Source organism: Trichosurus vulpecula, chromosome 1 (assembly GCF_011100635.1).
Source record: "Trichosurus vulpecula isolate mTriVul1 chromosome 1, mTriVul1.pri, whole genome shotgun sequence".
In the NCBI taxonomy this organism is placed as follows: Eukaryota; Metazoa; Chordata; class Mammalia; order Diprotodontia; family Phalangeridae; genus Trichosurus; species Trichosurus vulpecula.
This window is the reverse complement of record NC_050573.1, coordinates 65,742,356-65,761,979: the sequence shown is the minus strand read 5'-3', so window position 1 is coordinate 65,761,979 and position 19,624 is coordinate 65,742,356. Positions and strand designations below refer to the sequence as shown.

At 43.9% G+C, this 19,624-nt stretch overlaps 2 protein-coding genes across 2 annotated transcripts in view; one reads left to right on the top strand and one right to left on the bottom strand.

Moving 5' to 3' along the window:
* Nucleotides 1-285: 285 nt before the first annotated feature.
* On the top strand, nucleotides 286-13,315 carry CCDC105 (coiled-coil domain containing 105). The gene is made up of 7 exons (XM_036752325.1): nucleotides 286-944; nucleotides 1,569-1,673; nucleotides 4,804-5,002; nucleotides 8,322-8,488; nucleotides 9,691-9,786; nucleotides 9,917-10,030; nucleotides 13,045-13,315. Exons 1-7 carry the CDS (start codon nucleotides 375-377, stop codon nucleotides 13,243-13,245), a joined length of 1,452 nt encoding a protein of 483 aa, XP_036608220.1. The 5' UTR covers nucleotides 286-374; the 3' UTR covers nucleotides 13,246-13,315.
* A 1,713-nt stretch (nucleotides 13,316-15,028) lies between these two features.
* Nucleotides 15,029-19,624, bottom strand: part of LOC118833717 (40S ribosomal protein S26-like) — a 24,444-nt gene continuing 19,848 nt past the window's right edge. Inside the window, exon 2 of the mRNA XM_036741099.1 lies at nucleotides 15,029-15,391. Coding sequence (XP_036596994.1) covers nucleotides 15,029-15,376 — 348 coding nt within the window. The 5' untranslated portion in view covers nucleotides 15,377-15,391. The remainder of the gene's footprint in view (nucleotides 15,392-19,624) is intronic.

The window sequence follows — 19,624 nt, the reverse complement described above, 5'->3', positions numbered from 1 at the left end:
AGGAGAGACAGGCAGGAATGGAATCAAGGGTACAACAGGTTCTCTTTGGCAAGAAGAATGGCCTGCTTCTCCTCTGAGACCAGAGCAAAGGAGAAGTAAATGGAAGTAGATGCAGGGATGAAAAAAGGGGTGTCTGCCTTGTTTGGAGAAAGAAGGACAGGAGGAGAGGGAAGTCTGGGGTCGGAATGGGAGGGGTAAGAGGGCAGAGGAAGTGTTCCCCTCCCCCACTTCTGGAACCCCGTCCCTGAGTTGTAGCCCTATTCACCATGGTGACGGGAGGACTGCACTGAGCTCACTTCTACTTAAGGAGAAGGAAGGAGTCTCTTGCCGTCCCCCTACTGTGGGGCCCCAGGTAGGGGGCGGCAGCTAGGACCATGCCTGTGTTCCTGCATCCCCTTGAGCCGGCTCCTGAAGATCGGGTGGGCGCCCCAGAATGGCGACGGCGTACTCGGGATACAGTGAATGCTGCCCAGCAGCTGACGGAGCAATGTGGCAGAGACGCGGTGTCCGTGTGGCAACCCCACGAAGGCATCTCAGACCAAGACGTTGCCCACAGCAAGTCCCGACAAACTCACACGGCCCCCTGGCGTTTTCGCGTAGAGATGCTCAAGGGCGGCGGGACAGTGGAGCAGCCTCCCCCAGGGGACGGGGTCACTCTCTGGAAGCAGAAGCTTAAGCCCCCCGCGTGGCTGGCAACCGTACCCCTGCCCCTGCACAGGGAAGCCCGGGCCATTCAGACTAATGAGTATATCCAGAACTATGTCCGAGGGGTAAGGCTCTTGGCAGCTCGCCTGCGCCAGGCAGAGCAGGAGATCAACGAGCAGCTCCGGGCCCTCCTTCGGCAGAGGGAAATCACAGACCACAGGCTCAGTGAGATACGAAAGGGCCTGCTCATCAATGAACAAAGCAGGGAAATCCGGCTGTACCGGCCTGCCTCAGAGAAGGTGAGACCCTCTCTTCCTCAAGCCTCCCTCCAAGCTGTCAGGCCAGGGCAGAGAGATGAAACAAGCCTTCCAAACACCCAGAAGTCCGGGAGGTCTCTCCAATACTCTCATCAAACTTTCAGGTCAAACACCCTCCACTCGAACTCCCAGGAGAACAGAGAGCCCCTCCTAGAACCCCCAGCCTCCAGGATGTGGGATTCCCCACCCCCACCTAACTCCCAGGGGATCACTCCAAGGTAGCCATATAGCATATAGAAGATCAAATAGTTCTTTGTTCTCACCCCTCCTCCAAAAAAAAAAAAGAAAAAACCTCCCAGGAGGACAGAAAAGCCTCCAGCCCCTCACAGCCTCCAGGAGGTAAAATAGTCCTTCCCCCAAATTCCCAGGACATCACACCACCCCGCCAGGCACCTACAAACCCTCGGAGATCAAACACCCTTTCGCCTCTCAGTCCTAAATCCATCAACCCTTATCCCTGCTCTTTATTCCCCAAATTAAATACTCCTTCGTCCCACGGGAGACCAGATGCTTCCTTCTCCCTGAGCCCTCAGATGGGGCACACCTTCCTGGTCCTTTCTCTCTATATATACAGGGCAGATGTCTCTTATTTTCCTCTTTCTCTAGGTCACAGACAAAGCTGACACACTGCTCATGTGGGAGAAAGAGGAATTTCAGAGCCTGAAAAGGAAAATGGAAAAAGACATGGAGACCTCAGAGACTTTCCTCAAGGTAGGAGAATCATGGGGTCTCTTTTTCTCTCCTCTCTTTTCCACCTGCCCCTTTGGGAGAAGGTTACTTTTGGCAGCACACAAGGGAAATCTTGTGGGGAGAGCAGTTAAATCAGTTATCATTTCTTAATGCTATCGAAGTATGCTATAAAGAGTTTTGGCCTTGGAATCTCCACAAAACAAAAACAGATTTGAGTTCTGCCTAGGAGACCTTGAGCAAGTGACTTCCTCTTTCCATGCCTCAGTTTCCTCAGTCATAAAATGGGGATACTTGACTTATTCATGTGCTGCTGAACAGAGCTGGAGAATCCTCTGCTTGGTATTGAAAGTTCTCCATAACCTGCCTCCTCCCCAGGCTTTGCACACTTCATTCCCCTCCAGGTAGGCTCTCTCAAATCCAGCTGCATTGGCCAATTTACTGTCCCTCCCAGGTGACACTGCTATCTACTGTCTCTTTGTCTTGCACTGGCAGTACCCCATATTTGAATGGCACTGCCCCTTCACCCCTGCCCCTTAGCTTCTGTACTTCCCTCAAGATTCAGTTCTAACCTCTCCTTCTGTGAGGGGCTTTTCTAGCCCCCATCCTAACATTCCAATCTACATTGTGTATATCTTGTAAGCACAGAGTTATTTGTACGTGGCCCTTCCCTTCCCCCTCCACTATTAGACTGAGCTCATTGAGAGCAGTGACCATGTTTTTGCCTTTCTCTGTCTCCCAGGTGCTTAGTAGAGTGCTTGGCACATAGTAGGTATTTCCTCAGTATTTGTTGACTGATTGACCTTTGTGCAAATCAAATGAGATGTTATATGTAAAGCCTTTTAAAAACCGAGAAATGTCCTAGTAAGAGGAGTAACTATGAGTAAAATTTATTGTGCCCTGATACCAAGTACTGCTGAGCACACAAAAAAGCAAACAAGGCATCATTCCTGCTCTTTTGTCAATCTGATCCAATGGTTATTTATCAAGCACTTACTGCGTAGAGAGCCTTGCACTCAGTGCAGGACATATGAGAACAGTTATTAGGCAGCTTTTCCTCTCAAAGAGTTTAAAATCTACTGTGGGAAAACAACCACAGGCTCTTTGAGGTAGAAGGGGCCCCAGGGGTCATTAGATCTGCCTTGGACCTGTACAAGAATCCACCTTTAATAACCTCAACAAATGGACATCCAGCCTCCGCTTAACAACCTCTAGGGATGCAGAAGGCCCCTCCCTCCAGAGACAACCCATTCCTCTTTGGCACACCTCTCGTGGTTGGGAAATTTTTCCTTAGATCAGGCCTAAATGTGGCTCTGTTGCTTCCACCTGCTGCAGCTAGGTCTAGCCTTTGGGACCAAGCGGAACAAGACTATATGACAGTTCTTCAAAGTCTTTAATGAGGCAGCTAGGCAGCACAGTACCACAGTCCAGAGCACCAGACCTGGAGTCAGGAAGACTTGAATTCAAATTTGGCATCAGACACTTACTAGTTGTGTGACCCTGGCCAAGTCACTTAACCTCTGTTTGCCTCAGTTTCCTTATCTGTAAAATAGGGATAATAATAACACCTAACTCCAGGGGTAGCTATGAGCTTCAATCAAATGAGATAGTAATTGTAAAGTGTCTGGTACGTAGTAAGCACTATGTAAATGTTTGATATTACTACTACTACTACTACTACTGCTACTACTACTACTACTGCTGCTACAACTGCTACGGCTACTACCACTACTACCACTACTACTACTACTACTGCTACGACTACTAACACTACTACAACTACTACTACTACTACTACTACTACTACTACTGCTACGACTACTAACACTACTACAACTACTACTACTACTACTACTGCTACGACTACTAACACTACTACAACTACTACTACTACTACTGCTACGACTACTAACACTACTACAACTACTACTATGACTACTACTACTATTCATCACTTGAAGACAGCTAAACTGTTCCCCTGGAGTCTTCTCTTTTCTCGACTAAACATCCCCAAATCATCTTGCAGCATGATCCCTAACACTCTCTAACACCTGGTTGCCCTCCTCTGGACAAGTGCCTCCAATCCAATAGGTAACATAGCATAGAAGCAGAAACCATTAAGGTCGAAAGGACCTTAGAGGTCATCTAGTCCAGTGGCGTCAAATTCAAATAGAAACAGATGTCCAAGGGTCAAATGCACACAAGTCTTGACACCTCTGATTCTAGTCCAACTGACCACTTGAGTCAAGGAAGCCAGTGTGCTCCAGCTTCCTACCTGGCTGTGATACAGAATATGTTCACATCCCCATTGCCATGATTTTAGGGATTATGACATGTTTTCTCCCCAGCCGTCCTGTGACGTAGGTATCCATATGCCCATTGTATAAGTAAGGAAAACTGAGGCTGGGGCTGTGAAAGTGGAAATCACTGTGGAAGTGACTTAACAGTTAGAAAGCCAGTAAGTGACAGGGCAGGTACCCAGTTAAGACGCCATGTGCATCTCATTTTGCCCTCCAGAGACAAGGCTGTCTCTTTAGCTGTTGTCCACTAGTCCCTCAATATCCATTTTCCTAAGGTCTTCTCTGGAGTCCTGAGCTACACACACACAAATAAAACCAGGTCAGAGATGGGGGTGGGGGCAAGTCTAGACCCGTGATTTTATCAGTTTAGGGAACTCTTGCTGAAAGAGCTCCTGTGCTAATGCAGACCTTGCAACCTGTTCCTAATGCTTATTCTTAGAAAGTTGCCTGGGGACCCTGAGAGTTTAAATAATTTGCTCAGGGTCTCAGCCGGTAGGTGTGAGAGACAGGACTTAAACCCAGGTCTCACCAACTTCAAAGCTAGCTCTATATCATCCACCCCTCCCTCCCACCTCTTGGTGTTTTCTTATACAAGACCTATCTCACTCCAGTGAGGGTTGGGTCCAGTGTGAGGTAGTCTTCTCATCCTCACAAAGAGTGAGACCAAGGAAGAAGGGCAGGGAAGTATAGGGAGAGATTCCCATCTTCTCCTGGTCTGCCTCTCCCCAGAGGCCCCTGCCCACTCCCAGCCTCTCCCTCTCTGCCCACTGGAGACCCCTATGACTTCTCCCCACTTGCTTTCATTCTTGCCCCAAAGACCTTTTTGACCTACCCTCTTCTTTGCCCTCCTCCAGGCCCTGTCCAAATGCCGTGATGATCTATCATTTTGCTGTGAAGAGCGGCTTCGGGCGGTGGATCTCATGAACCACTGCTTGGATTCAGTGCTGGTGGAGGCTGGGCGTCAGTCCTGGATCAATATCAGCCGAAACCACACTCCCAAGGTGCAGGGTACCGCCAGCCCACCAGTCAACCCTGTGGGGGTCAACCCCCCAGGTGCGTCCTATCCCAGTGTGGGGACACTCTTCCCTCACCTGCCTGAGATGCAGTCCCCATGGAACTGGACAGACTTACACCTCTGTATCCCACCCCACACTCAGTAACTCCGAGCATCTAGTAACATGGGCAACGGCCTTTCATCATTAGAAAGGCAACATGGCAGAGTAAAGAGAGTGCTTACTTTGGAGCCAGGGAAATCTGGGTTCAAATTCTGCTTGCCACTTACTGGTGGTGTAACCCTGAGTCTCATCAGTAAAATGAGAGGTTTGGGCCAGAAGGCCTCTAAAGTCTCTTCCAGCTCTAAACCTATGATCCTATGATACTACTCCTAATGAGCTTGTGGGCACCTACCCTCCCACTAACACCCAAAGTGACCCTCTCCAATAATACATATCCTGGGGAAGCCATTAACCTTTCAGTGCCTGGGCAACTCTTCAACGCTGATGACTTATGGAGCTCCCTCAGCTGCATCTGTGGCTGGAGTTTCCTTATTAGGCATTTTCCAGGGATAAATACAAAAGTCCTAAACTTCAGTTCAAGAAATCGACTTCAGAAGTCACAGATATGAGACGCATTGCTAGATAGCAGCATGGTACCGTGGGAAGGATGCCAAACTCTTGATACAGGATCTTTTACTTGCTACTTGTGGGACCTTGGGCCAACCACTTTCCCTCTCTGGGCCTTGGTTTCCTCATCTATAAAATGAAGGGGATAGACTAGATGGCCTCTGAGGGCCCTTCCACCTCTCAATCTATGGATTCTATGATGTTATAAGACTTCACAAGACAAGAGATGTGACTAGAGAGCATTTGGTCTGAAAAATATCTGAGAGCTTCAGGGACTTCATGCTTAATGTAAACCAACAGTGTGGTATGGCAGCCAAGAAAAACAGCCTAATCTCTTGCTTTCTTAAGAGAGGTACAGCTTCCTGGGATAAGGAGGCAATGGATAATTCTGCTTCCCCTGGTAAGACATAGCTGAAGTGTTGTGTTCAGTTCAAGGCATCACAGTTTAGGAAGGATCTTGATAAATCGGGAAGTGTCTAGAGGAGGACCACCAGAGTGGGGAAGGATCTCAAGTCATCTCTCAGCTCCAGGCATCTTTTCCGCCGGTTCCCCATGCCTAGAATGCTCGCCCTTCTCAACTTTGCCTACTGATTTCCTTGGCTTCCTTTAAGTTCCAACAGGAAGCCTTTCCCAATCCTTCTTAATTCTAGTCACTTCTCTCTGTTAATTACTTCCTATTTGTTGTGTATATACCTTGCTTTGTATAGATATGTTTGCATGATAGTTCCCCCATTAGATTGTAAACTCCTTGAAGACGGTGATATATTTTTTGCCTCTTTTTGTAACCCTAGAATTTAGCACAGTGCCTGGCAAATAGTAGGTGCTTAATAAAAGTAATCATCATATTAATTATTTTAATATGTTATTTAATATTTTAATATTAATTAACAATACTATTATAATAAGAGTTATTGATGATTGAAGGAACTTGGGATGTTTAGTCTAGAGAAGAGAAGGGTGGGATGGGGGAGAAGGGAGGAAGATGATCACCACCTTCAATTATTTAAAATGTTGCCAGGTGGAAGTGAGATTAGGCTTAAATTTGAGGTAGCTAATGGGATAAGAGTGCTGGACTTGGAATCAGAATGGCCTGAATTCAAATCCAGCCTTAGACGCTTACTAACAATGTGACCCTGGGCAAGTCACTTAACTTCTGTTTGCTTCGGTTTCCTCAACTGTAAAATGGGAATAATGGTAGCACCAATTTCCCAGGGTGGCTGTGAGCATTAAAATGAGGTAATATTTATAAAGCATTTAGTGCAGTGCCTGGCATATAGTAGATGATAAGTGCTGTCTTTTATTATTAGCTATTACTATTATTTACCCTCTATCTTGCCTCAGTTTCTGCATCTGTAAAATGAGTTTAACAATCGCATCTACCTCCCAGAGTTGTTGTGAGGATCGAATGACATAATGTATGCAAAGGGCTTTGCAAACCTTCAAAGCGTTGTAAACATTAGCTATTACTATTATTATTCCTGTCGTCGTCGTTGTTACTATGCCTCAAAGCGTAGAACTAGGTCAGTAAAAGTGTCTGAGGCAGGATTCTAATTCAGTGCATCCTGGTTCCAAGTCCAGAACTGTTATCCCATGTGCTGTCTTAAAGAAGTGTAATCTCACACTTCCACATGGCAATATTTAAAATACTTGAAGGCAGTTAGCATCTTCTTCCCCTCTTCCCCCACCCCAGCCTTCTCTTCTTTAGGCTAAACATCCCCAGTTCCTTCAATCATCAATAAATCAACTTTTATTAAGCATCTACTATTTGCCAGGCACCGTGCTAAGTCCTGGGGATACAGAAAGAGTCTGGCCGAAAGTCGCAAAGAGACAAATTCAGGTGTGAGGTAAGGAGCTTTCTAAACACAAGAACGATACAAGCGTGTCATGGATTCAGGAGACAGGGGAGTCCCCCTTACTGGGGCGGGGGGAGGGGACGGGGTCTTCAGGTAAAGGCTGAGTGACCATCCAGAGATGCTTTTTCAGGAATGGGTTGGTCTGAAGGGCCACTCAAGTCCCTTCCAAGTCAGAAACTCTGATTCAGGAACTACCTCATTGACTTTGTGAACCTCTCCTCCCTCCACCCTGCCCCAATGCTCCTAGTAACCCTGTGAGCATGGAACATGGAACTCCTAATGACTCTATGAGCATCTGCTCTCTCCAGTAATGATTCCAATGAGCTTGTGAATATCTCCTCCTCAGCAATCTCTCCCCTGGTGCCATTGAACCCTTCTGGCACCATGTCTAGCAGTAATAACAAATAATTAATAAAAGCCTTCCTTTCTATAGCACAGAAAATTTATACATACTTTCCTGACCACAACCCTGTAAATTAAGTAGAAAGAATTATTTCCCACCATCTTTAAAGATAAGGAGAGTGAGAGCCCAAGTGTCTTACCTGAGGTCATACAGCCTAGACCAGGGGTGGGAAACCTCTGGCCTCAAGGCCCCATGTGTTCCTCAAGTATGACCCTTTGACTGAATCCAACTGAGGACCTAGAGGGCCACTGTGGCCTTGAGGCCACAGGTTCCCCACGCCTGGCCTAGATATAGCCGGACAGAGATTTTGAGGATGCCAAGTCTAGTTGTTAAGAGAGACCTATAGAAAAACAAAGAGAGACAAAGATACCTGAGAGAGACACAGAGACAGACAAGCCTCCATAAACATAAACAGAAGGAGATAGGGGAAAAGATGGTGGAAACTCAGTTGTCTTGGAGAGCTCTTCCAACAGACACTTCCTCTGTCCCCTCAGAGTGTAACGTGGCTCTGGAGGATGCCAAACGACTACTGGTGGAGGGAAAAACGGTACTGGAGAACATGATCAAGAGCGAGCATCATGCCCATACCTGGCAACTGCATGTCACCAAGTCTGTGGGGAATTCTCTGTCTCGAAAGATGCAAGAAACTGTGCAACTCAAGGTGAACTGGATGAAGGGGTAGGGCCATGTTCATGGACTGGAGTTGGGTGGGCATTACAGAGGAAGGAAATATTTATTAAGCACTTACTCTATTCCAGGCTCTGTACTAAGAGCTGGGGATACAGATACGAGCAAAAAAGCTAACCACTGCTCAAAAGGGGCTTACCTTCTGATGGTGAAGAAAACAGGCAAAAGGGAGCTGGAAAGTGGGAGGTGGGATAGGTGGGGGAGGAATGAAGGTATCCAGAATATGGCATGTTTTTGCGGTCTGGAAGCCAGGAACAGGGACAGGAGGGGAGTGAAGGCTAGCCTGGGCCCTTCCACAAAATGGAAGATCAATGGACTACCATGTCAAGAGTTGATTGGTAGGGTAGTTGGGGATTAATAGCGAATATATGTAGAGTTGTTTGGATGTTTGAGTGAAAGCCTCACAGGGGTTCAGTGGGAGCCATATTTGGAATTGATTTGAGGGAAGAGATCATTTGAAGGCTGGTTGGAGGTCCCGTGGAGTTAGTTGGGACTGCACATGGAGTTGGATGGTGATGACATTGAAGTATTGATTTCAGGGTGGTTAGAGGCCTAGTAGAAGTTAGAGGTCTATGTAGAGTTATTTGGATGGCTAGTGGAGAGCTACACACGGAATTTATGTGTGAAGTTGATTGGGGGGGGGCATTTGGCCCCTACTTGGGGGCACTGTGGAGTTGGTTAAGGGCCTTGTGTGGAATTGGTTTGGAAAATAGTTAGAAGTTGTGTTTGAAATGGACTTGAGGATGGTTGGGAGTAAGTGGAGCTCGATGGTATCATACATGGAATGTGGGAGGGATAGTGCCTATGCATATTAATTATTATTATAGCCATTATCATATTATTTTAATTATTGTAATTAATATTTTTATATAATTGTATCTTTAATAATTATGATAATTATTAATTAGTTATTATAATTAAATATTATACTGTTAATTAATATGCATATTAAAATGGTTGTGAGATCTTGGGTAATTTAATACAATCATAGGATCATAGATTTAGAGCTGGAAGGAACCTTAGAGGTCCTTGAGTCCAACCCTCTCATTTTGTAAGTGAGAAAATAGGTACAAAGGGGTTAAGTTACTTGCCTAGAGTCACTCAGCTAGCATATGAGGCAGTATTTGAATCCAAGGATCAGCACCCTATCCACTGCACCACACTGTCTTCTCTCAGGAAAGGATCAACATGATGACTGGTCTCATGAGAGGGACCATTCACCGATGCCAGAAGTTCAAGGAAGAGATTCTTTTCACAAAGGAACTCAGCAAGGTAGGGAGGGGCCTTCCTTGAGGACAGGCATGGAAGGAGGTCTGGGGAAGATAGAAGAAGCTGGGAGGCATGTGCCATGGAGGGGGAGGGGGCTGTCTCAATCCTCAATAACTTCATACTCCATCCCCAGGGTCCTGTGACTCAAAAACACGCAGAAACCAGAGAGAAGGTGGAGAGGCCCATGGTGCGTGTGCTCCAGAGACATGTTGGCACCCAGCTTCCAGAAGCCAGTCGCCTTTCTATGGTACGATCTCACCCTCCCATCTATAGAACCTGACCTTCTTTCCTCTCCCCTCCATCTCCTTCCTCTCCATGTTCTCCCGCTCATCTTTCCTTTTCCCCTGCTGCCCCTTTCTTCCCTCTTCTCCCCAAACTCTTCCTCCCTCAAACGATCAATCAATAAACATTTATCTGATGCTTACTATGTGAAGGTCCCTATCTTAGGTGCATTTAGGGTTAGAGTGGTGCAAAGTTTAGATGAGAAATGATCCTTGCCCCCACAGATAATTCATACACGCATGCACACATACACACACACACACACACACACACACACACACACACATCCTGAGGTAAGTGCATTAGACAAGTGAAAACACCAGTGAAGTCTAAGTAAAGTGATTTTACTTAGGGAGGGGTAGGGGAAGAATCCGTGAGTTTTTCTGGAGAAGAAAATAGTACTTGGGCTAAGCTTTGAAAGATAGGTAGGAATCTGACAGGTAAAGAGGGAGGGAAGTATTATGGGTATGGGGAAGCTCTTCAGTAACAGCATGGAGGCCTGAGGGCACAGGTGCATATGTTCATGGAGAAGAGAGATGGAGCATAGAATATAAGGGAAATAGTCATAGGTTAAGTTTGGAACAATAGGATGATTCAATAGGCTGTGGAGGGTTTTTAATGGTGTCAGTAGAGAAGTTCAAACTTTACTCATTAGGCAATAGAGAGCCACTGAAGATTTTTGAGCAAAGGAATGACACAGCCAGATCTAATGAGAAGAAAGTTTCTTCTAACAGTATGAAGGATGAATTTTTTGTGGTTGTTGTTCAGTCATGTCCAACCAGTCCATGGGGTTTTCTGAGCAGATATACGGGAGTGGTTTGCCATTTCTTTCTCCAGTATGTTCCCATTTTACAGATGAGGAACCAAGGCAAATAGGGGTTAAGTGTTTGGCTGCTCACAGTCACGTAGCTAGTAAGTATCTGGGGTCACATGTGAATTCAAATCCTCCTGACTCTAGGCCCAGTGCTCTATCCACCTAGCTGCCCCTAGTATGAACAGGATGAGTGACAGACAGGAAAGGAAAATATAGTATAAATCTATTTCCAAATTTTTCCTAATTTTTCTCTCCTTACCAGCAAGTCATCACTTATAACAAAGAGGTAGAAAAACCTGTAAGAAGCTTTTACTATTGCAAAAGTCCAGACCAGTAGAAATGAAAGGCCTATACTATTCTTAGACTAGAGAGAGGATAGTCATTGGAGAAATGTGATAGAAATGAAATTGACAAAACTCAGTCACTGACTAGCTATGAGAGGTGGGAGAAGGGAGAACTCTTCCCCTGAAGAGTTAAAAGTATAGGATCATAGATCTTCAATTTAGAGCTAGAAGGGGCCTTAGAGGCCATCTAGTCCAACTGCCTTATTGAACGGTTGACATTAAGTGACTTGACCTAGGTCACTCAGGTAGTAGGTAGCAGAGCTGGGATCCATCAGTACCTAAGTCATGATGAACTAACTCAACCTGGAAAGTTGGATGTCATAATCCAGGCCATAGTGCAGTCTTGGGCCACTTAGTTTTCCTTGCATAGATTGTTGGGTCACTTTCTTTGGAGTGGCCACGGATCTTATCAAGAAAGCCTCGTAATGTTCTAGAGTTACTATTCTATTGCCTCATCGCCTAAAGACAGGAACAGCTGGAGGACTTCAGCATCTCCAAGGAAGCCTTCTTCTATTTAGAGTCTACATAAGACAGCCTTAGAGATAGTGGTGAACCCCTTTGACAAACACACCTCTCTTTTATGTTTCACTTAATATTGATAATAGTAATAATAATGGCTAGCATTTCTATATGCTCCCCCAAAACTCTCTTTATTTCAAACTTACCTATTACTATCGATTACTATTACCAGCATCACCCCTGTTACCTAGTCCCACCACCCTTGACTCTTCACTCTCACCTGTCCTATCCAATTGGTTGCCAAGTCTTGCCAATTCTACCTTCACCTCTTGTATTATGCCCCCTTCTCTCCTCTAACATGGTCACTACTTTCCCATTACCTTACTCCTGGATGATTTGCAACTGCCTGCTAGTTGGTCTCCCTACCTTAAATCTCTTCTCATTCCAGTTAATCTTCCACTAAGCTGTCAAATTAATCTTCTTCAATCTTATGTTTGACCTTCCTTCCTCTCTCTCTCTCTCTCTCTCTCTCTCTCTCTCTCTCTCTCTCTCTCTCTCTCTCTATCTCTCTCTCTCTATCTCTCTCTCCGTCACACACACACACACACACACACACACACACACACACACACACACACCCCTTTCTGGCACAGACATAGATCCCATCAGGTTGCTCAGATGACATCCCTCCTCATAGATAAGACTAGAGAGCAATGATATTCGTTTACTAAAGCATTTATGTAAATTTCTATGCTTGTATGCGGGCACTGTCCCATGTATGTGGCCTGCGGGCTGCATTTTGGACAGCCTTAGGGAAGACACTAGGGAGCTGCCTCTTAAACAGTTTTGATGATGTGTAAGGAGAGCACCTTGGAGAAGAGACTGGACCATGTGTGAACATTCCCTAGCTGGTTCTGTTTGGCTGAGTAAGAATAAGAGCCACAGAAATCCAGGCTTCCTAATGTAGTTTCCCAACCAGTCAACCTCCAGTCAACCATTCCTTTTGTTGTTTGGTTGGTTTGGGAAGGCAGGGGAACAGACCTGTGGTCACACCCAATGAGGAAACTCGCTCCACCAATGTAGATGGGTGCCCATTCTGCAGTGCTAAGAATAGCAAGGGGCTGTGACTTCTCCAGGGTCACAGTGGGACTCGAACCCAGATCTTTCTGGCTCTCTAGCCACAAGGACCTCTCTGCTAGTAATCATTCCCTTCCCATTTTCCCTAAGTCTCACGCCGGGCTGGATGCAGGTCTTTCTCTCCCACCCATCCCGGTTCATTCTTTATGTAGAGGGGGTCTCCTAAGTCCTTCTCCATGGCTCACACTGTGTCTCCCTCCACCGCCATCCCGCCCCTCCCCACAGGGCACCGAAGAACTGAAGCGCCAAGCTATGAGAATGGATAAGGACCTGGAGAAGCTGACAGCCACCAAGGAGCACCTGCTCAAGTGCCTGCGCCACAAGCAGATCGGTCATGATGTGGATTATGCTGTGTTGCGCCTGCGCCTACGCCAGAGCCATCCACATGTGTCCTATGAGCAAGTCCAGCGCATGTGCCACAATTGACCCCTACCCCACCCCTGCCCTTGCCCTGGTCCCTGCCCCCGATCTCCAATAAAAGTCAGGTTGAAGATTGAAAGAGCTGTCCAGTGTCTCTAACTCTGCTGCTTCCTCCTAGGATGAAGCAGGAAGGGACCCCTTGTTGTACAGATGGGAAAACTGAGGCCCATGGAGCGCAAAGGTTCACAGGTTGGCGGGGACAGGATTCGAACCTTGGTCCTCTGCCTCCCCCTTCAAAGGACTTTGATCTAAGGCAGGGATGTCCAACTTTAGGTTTTTATTGAAACAATAGACAATACATTTTGGTTTGCCATTTTAGTGAGAGCTCTGCGGTAGCTCTGCGACTTCATTTACTAGGGCATTTATGTAAATTTCTACGCTTACATGTGGGCCGCATAAATCGCACTGCCAGCTGCATGTGGCCCACAGGCTGCATTTTGGACAGCCCTGATCTAAGGCATACTGTGAGAGAAAGGAAGCAGCCTGCTAGCTAAGTAGAGGCTGAACACACACACACACACACACACACACACACTTATGGGAAAGTTAAATTTAAACTGCCTGCATGATAAAATGTCAGAGCTGCAAGAACAGGAAAAGAGCTGACCTCAGCACAGAGAGTGAGCTAGAAGGGCCTGCAGAGACCATATGGGTACACTACCCTCCTTTTTTCAGATGGAGAAACCAAGGGCCAGATAAGTGAAGGAACTTCCTGAATATCACAGTGGAAGTCTGTGGGAATGTGACTATAACACAGGTCTCAGATTTCCAGTCTAAGGTTCAGGGACATTGAATTTTTAGAAGTGCAAGGGACTTTAAAGATGATCCAAGTCAAGCTCTGGACCCCTTTGGCAGCTGGTCTGTGGAAGCCTATGGATCCCATCTCAGAATTATGTTTTTAAAAGCATAGAATAAAACACAGAGGATTACAAAGGAAACCACATTGAAATACAGTGATCAAAAAATTGGGGGAGGAGGGGCAATTGGGGTTAAGTGACTTGTCCAAGGTACACAGCTGTCTAAGGCTGGATTTGAACTCAGATCCTCCTGACTCCAGGGCCAATACTCTTATGCTCTGTGACACCAAGCTGCCCCAGTCAAAATACATTTTTTTAAAATGAGTTCACAGACCCCAAGTTAAGAATCTCGATCTAGTTAAACTATTGATTTTACAGATAGGCATTCACTTTTGATCACTGGACAGTGTTCACCACAGAAAAGCCAGCCAAGTGGTGCAGTGGATAGAGCACTGGGCCTCAAGTCAGGAAGACCTGAATTCAAATCCTCACTCAGACACTTCCAACTGTGTGACCTTGGGCAAGTCACTTAACCTCCATAAAATGGGGATGATAGAGCCTACCCATAGGCTTGTCGTGAGGATAAATTGAGATGGTACTTGTATAGTATTTGTAAAATACTTTGCAAACCTTAAAACATAGCTAGTATTGGGTTAACTATTACATAGATTTAGGTTTTCTTGGCATAGTGATGATCACAACGCACAAAGGCTAACAAGTTCACCTTGGTGCAGATGGAGAAGAGTATAGAACAGAGGTGCCCAAATTTATTTGACCTACTGCCCCCTTTAAAAAAAATTACTTAGTGCCCCACTGGAAATCTACCTTCTTTAACCCTTTAGCATTTTTTAAAATTTTCATCATTTCAAAAAATATAGTTTAATAGTTTATTGTAAATTTGTGGGGTTTTTCCTGCATTGATTTTTTTAAGATAGACCAACCATTTTATTTTCCTCCGATCAGTTCAGGAATGTTCATGGGCAGATAGCTCTTTACATGGGCTTTGGAGGCGATCTGGGGGCAGCACCTGCAGGTCTGAATAGGGGTGGGGGCGTCCGATCCTTCAGAGCGTCACCGGAATGATTCCTCACTACCTTGCTGTGGATTGTGCAGCTCACATAGTAACTTAGTTTCACATACAGTTTGGGCAGCACATAGGAGTCGAAGACACTGGCCTCGGAGATGTCCCTGATGGCCACAGCTTCCACGATGTTGAGGATGACAAACTTCTTGATGTCCTTGTCCTTGGGCACACAGTGGGCGCAGTTGGTGCAGCGGATGGGCTGCACATGGCCGTGGCCCTTCTTGGCGCGCCCATTGTTCCTCCTCTTCTCAGTCATCTTGGAAGATAGAAACTGAAAAAAAAAAGCATTGAAATTTTAATGACACAATATTGTGTCATGTAACTGTATAGTACCATATTGCAAACAAGTCATTACACACACATATTCCTGCCTATGCATGCTGGACTTCCTGACAATATGCGACACGCCAGCCTGCCCACACTTGCTAAGACCTGTTGGCGGACTTGTATTATGTGTGTTTATTTGGAAAATAATGTAATTACTATGACTTTAATTCTGTTACACAACAGATGAAACATATATGAATAGTTTTTCAAAACTTCCTTCTCTTCTTTCCTTATGCTTCTACTGCCTCCTTATTTTTCTTCAATGTCCCTCCAGCTGCACTCAGGCTACTACTGCTCCCCTGGATCATTCCAGCATCCCCCAGTGGGTGGTATTGCCCATTTTGGGAACCTATGGATAGAGTATATGCAGTGTACAATGAGAAGAGAAAAGGACCCAAGACGAAGCTTTGAGGGACAACCAGGCTTAGGGAGCGAGATGTGGATGATTGAGAGCAAAAGAAGATTGAAAAGGAGCCATAAGATGAATAGGAGAAGTTGGAAGGAAGAACTGGGAGATCATTTGATTGATGCACTGAGTTTGAGATTGCACAGGAGCATCTAGGGGAAAAAATATTCTTAGCCTTGGAAAGGACCTAAAAAGGCATGTAATTCACAGATAGGAATAGGAACAGGAGAGCAATCAGGGATATCAGTCATTGTCATTATAATAGCTTAATTCTATACCATGTTAGAGGATAAAAAGCTCTAAAGTAACAAGTACAAGTATCAGTATCCCTCTTTTACTGATAAGGGCCAAAAAATTGAAGTGACTTCCCCAGAGTAACACAGAAAATAAGTACTGGAAGTGTTCTCTCCGATGATGCTGACTGTCTTCCAAACAGAGCACTGTATTGTTTCATAATGCTTTTATATTCATAAATGCATACACAATGAGCTCTAATAATAAGTCAGCTTCACAAGGATGTGAAAGGTTATATAGCATTCCCATTTTACAGATGAGAAGACTGAGGCATAGCAGCTAAGTGGTTCTGCCTATACCATACCACAATTAAGTGGCAGAGCTAGGACTCATGGAACAGTACTCTTTCCACAGTCATAGTGGAAAGTGGGAGTCATTCAATTCAGTTAGGTAAATTGTTAAGCATCCATTATGTGCAGGCCAGAGAGCTGAGCATTGGCAGAGATATAAAATTTGAGTTAAGTTCTGGTTCCTGCCCTCAGGGAGCTGCCAGTCTAAGAGGTAGAAATGACAGAAACACAATTATCTGTACTATGCTTCAAAATCTATCTAATGCTTCAAGAGATGTGCAAGCTCATCAAAGTAGGCATTTCCTCTAATAGTGCAGAACAAAAGCTATCCAACCATCACCTGCTGTGTAAATGCCAGTTGTTATTTATTATTAGACTGCAGTCACCAGGCTTCTAGTCTGCTGATGTCTTCATTAACTGAACCTTCTACTGTCCTCCTGCTGGGCTCCACCAAAACTTATAGAGCAATGTAGGTGTCTGGTAGTAAATGTTTAACAACTAAGGGGAGGCAGGGTGGAGACATATGAACATACACTTTTGAAAAAGTTTCTATTGATGTCTTCTGTTTATTACATCATCATAGTTGTCCCCAGTATCCCTCCCCTTTCCCTCCTAGAGAGCCATCCCATAGCATAAATAGTACTTTTTTAAAAGTTAATTTATTTTTAGTTTGTTGAATAAAACAAGAATTTCCATAACATGGTATAATAAAAAATATGATTGCATGTGAAACTGTAAATCTACTATATATAACTTGCTATTCCTTTTAAATATACAACAAAGTTATCATGTAAATTCCTTTTTTCCCCCTTCCTTCCACCCCCTCCCCATGACACCATTAAACACAAATAGGTATGTGTGTATATATATATATATGTATATGTATATATAAACATATATATGTGTGTGTGTGTAAAATTATTCTATACATACTTCAATTTATCAGTTTTTTCTCTAGATGCAGATAGTGGCTTTTCCTCATATAATAGTTAATTTGGGTATTTCCATTAGTTAAAATTTATTTGCTCAAAGTCCTTCTTAAAACAACATTGTTGTTACTGTATACAGTGTTCTCTTGATTCCGCTCATTCTGCTCTTCATTATTTTTCCATGTTTTTCTAAGATCACTGAGCTCATCATTTCTTATAGCACAGCAGTATTCTATAACAATCATATACCACAACTGTTCAGCCATCCCCCAGTTGATGGGCATCACTGCAATTTCCAGTTCTTTGCCATCACAAAGAAAGCTGTTATAAAACATTTTACAACATATGGGTTCTTTTCCTTTTTCCCCAATTACCTTTGGAAATAGACCTAGTAGTGGTATTGCTGGGTCAAAGCGTATAGGAAGTTTATTAACTCTTTGGGCATAATTCCATATTGTTCTCCAAAATGGTTGGATCAGTTCCCAATTCAACAACAATGAATTAGTGTTCCAATTTTTATACATCTCCTCTAACATTTTTCACTTTCACCTTCAATCATTTTAGCCAGTCTAGTAAATAGTACTTTTAAAAATAAAAAAAAAGGAAGAAACAGAAAAAGGGAAGGAAAATGAGCACAACTGATCAGCACTTTGAAAAAGTCCAAAAAGTTGTAATATAGCACCTGTGGACCTCCCGCCTCTTCAAGGAGTTAGTTGGGAATGCTTTCTCATTTCTCATCACTCAAGTCATGCTGGATCTTTGTTATATTCATTTTTAGAATTTTTAAAATATTTTATTTCTTCCCAATTACATATAAAAGCAATTTTAACCTTTGGGTTTGGTTTTTTTTTTTAATTTTGAGTTCCAAATTCCACCCTCTCTCCCCTCCCATTGGGAGCAAGCAAATTGATAAAGGTTATAAATGTGCAGTCATGGAAAACATGTCTATATTAGCTATATTGTGAAAGAAAACACAGACCAAAAATACCCCAAGAAAAATAAGATTAAGGAAAAAAGATTATGCTTCAATCTGCACTCAGATTCTACCAGTTCTTTCTCTGGAGGTGGATAGTATTTTTCATCATATGTCCTTCAGAACTGTCTTGGACCTTTGTATTGCTGAGAAGAACTACAACATTCACATTTGATTAGCATACAATGTTGCTGTTACTGTGTACAGTGTTCTCCTGTGTTTTTTTTTATTTAACTTTGTATCAGTTCATGTAAGTCTTTACAGATTTTTCTGAAAACATCTTGCTCATCATTTCTTATAGCACAATAGTATCACGTCAAAACTTGTTGAACCATTCCCCAGTTGATGTTCATCCCCTCAATTTCTAACTTTTGCCACCACAAAAAAGCTACTATAAATATTTTTGTGCATATAGGTCCTTCTTTTACATTCTCTTTTGATGTGTGTGTGTGGATATGTGTGTGCACTGTATCTTCTATTTACATTGTTGCAGTCATTGTGTATATTGTTTTCTTGGCTTTGTTTACTTCATTCTGTATCAGTTCATATAGATCTTTCCATGCTTCTCTGTATTCATCACATACCATTTCTCACATCACAGTATTCCATTCTGTTCCTATACCACAATTTGTTTAGCCATTCCTCATTCAATGGGCATCTACTTTGTTTCCAATTCTTTGCTGTCAAAAAAGTGCCGCTATAAATAATTTGATTCATGTGGGTACTTCCTTCTTACCAGGAGTCTCCTTGGGGTATAATCCCAGTAATGGAGTCTTTGGTTCAAAAGGTATGAACATCTTAATCACTTTATTTGCATGATTCCAAATTGTTTTCCAAAATGGTTGTATCATTTCACAGCTCTACTAACAATGTATTGGCGTGATTATCATTCCAAAACCCCTCCAACATTGAATTTTGCCATTTTTGCCATCTTTGACAATTTTCAGGGCATGAGGTAAAACCCCAAGGTTCTTTTGATTTTAATTCCTCTTAGTATTAGATATTTGGAGCATTCTTTCAGATGATTATGAATATTTTACAATTCTCTTGAGAACTGTGACCATTTGACCATTTATCTATTGGCAAAAGGCTATTAGTCGTGTGTGTGTGTGTGTGTGTGTGTGTATGTGTGTTGTTCATATAGCTTGTATATCAAACCCTTATCAAAGGAATTTGATACAAAGATTTTTTCAAATTCAACTGCTTTTCTTCTTATCCTCTGTGCATTAATTTTGTTTGTGCAGAAGGTTTTCAGTTTCATGTAACCAAAATTATCTCTTTTATC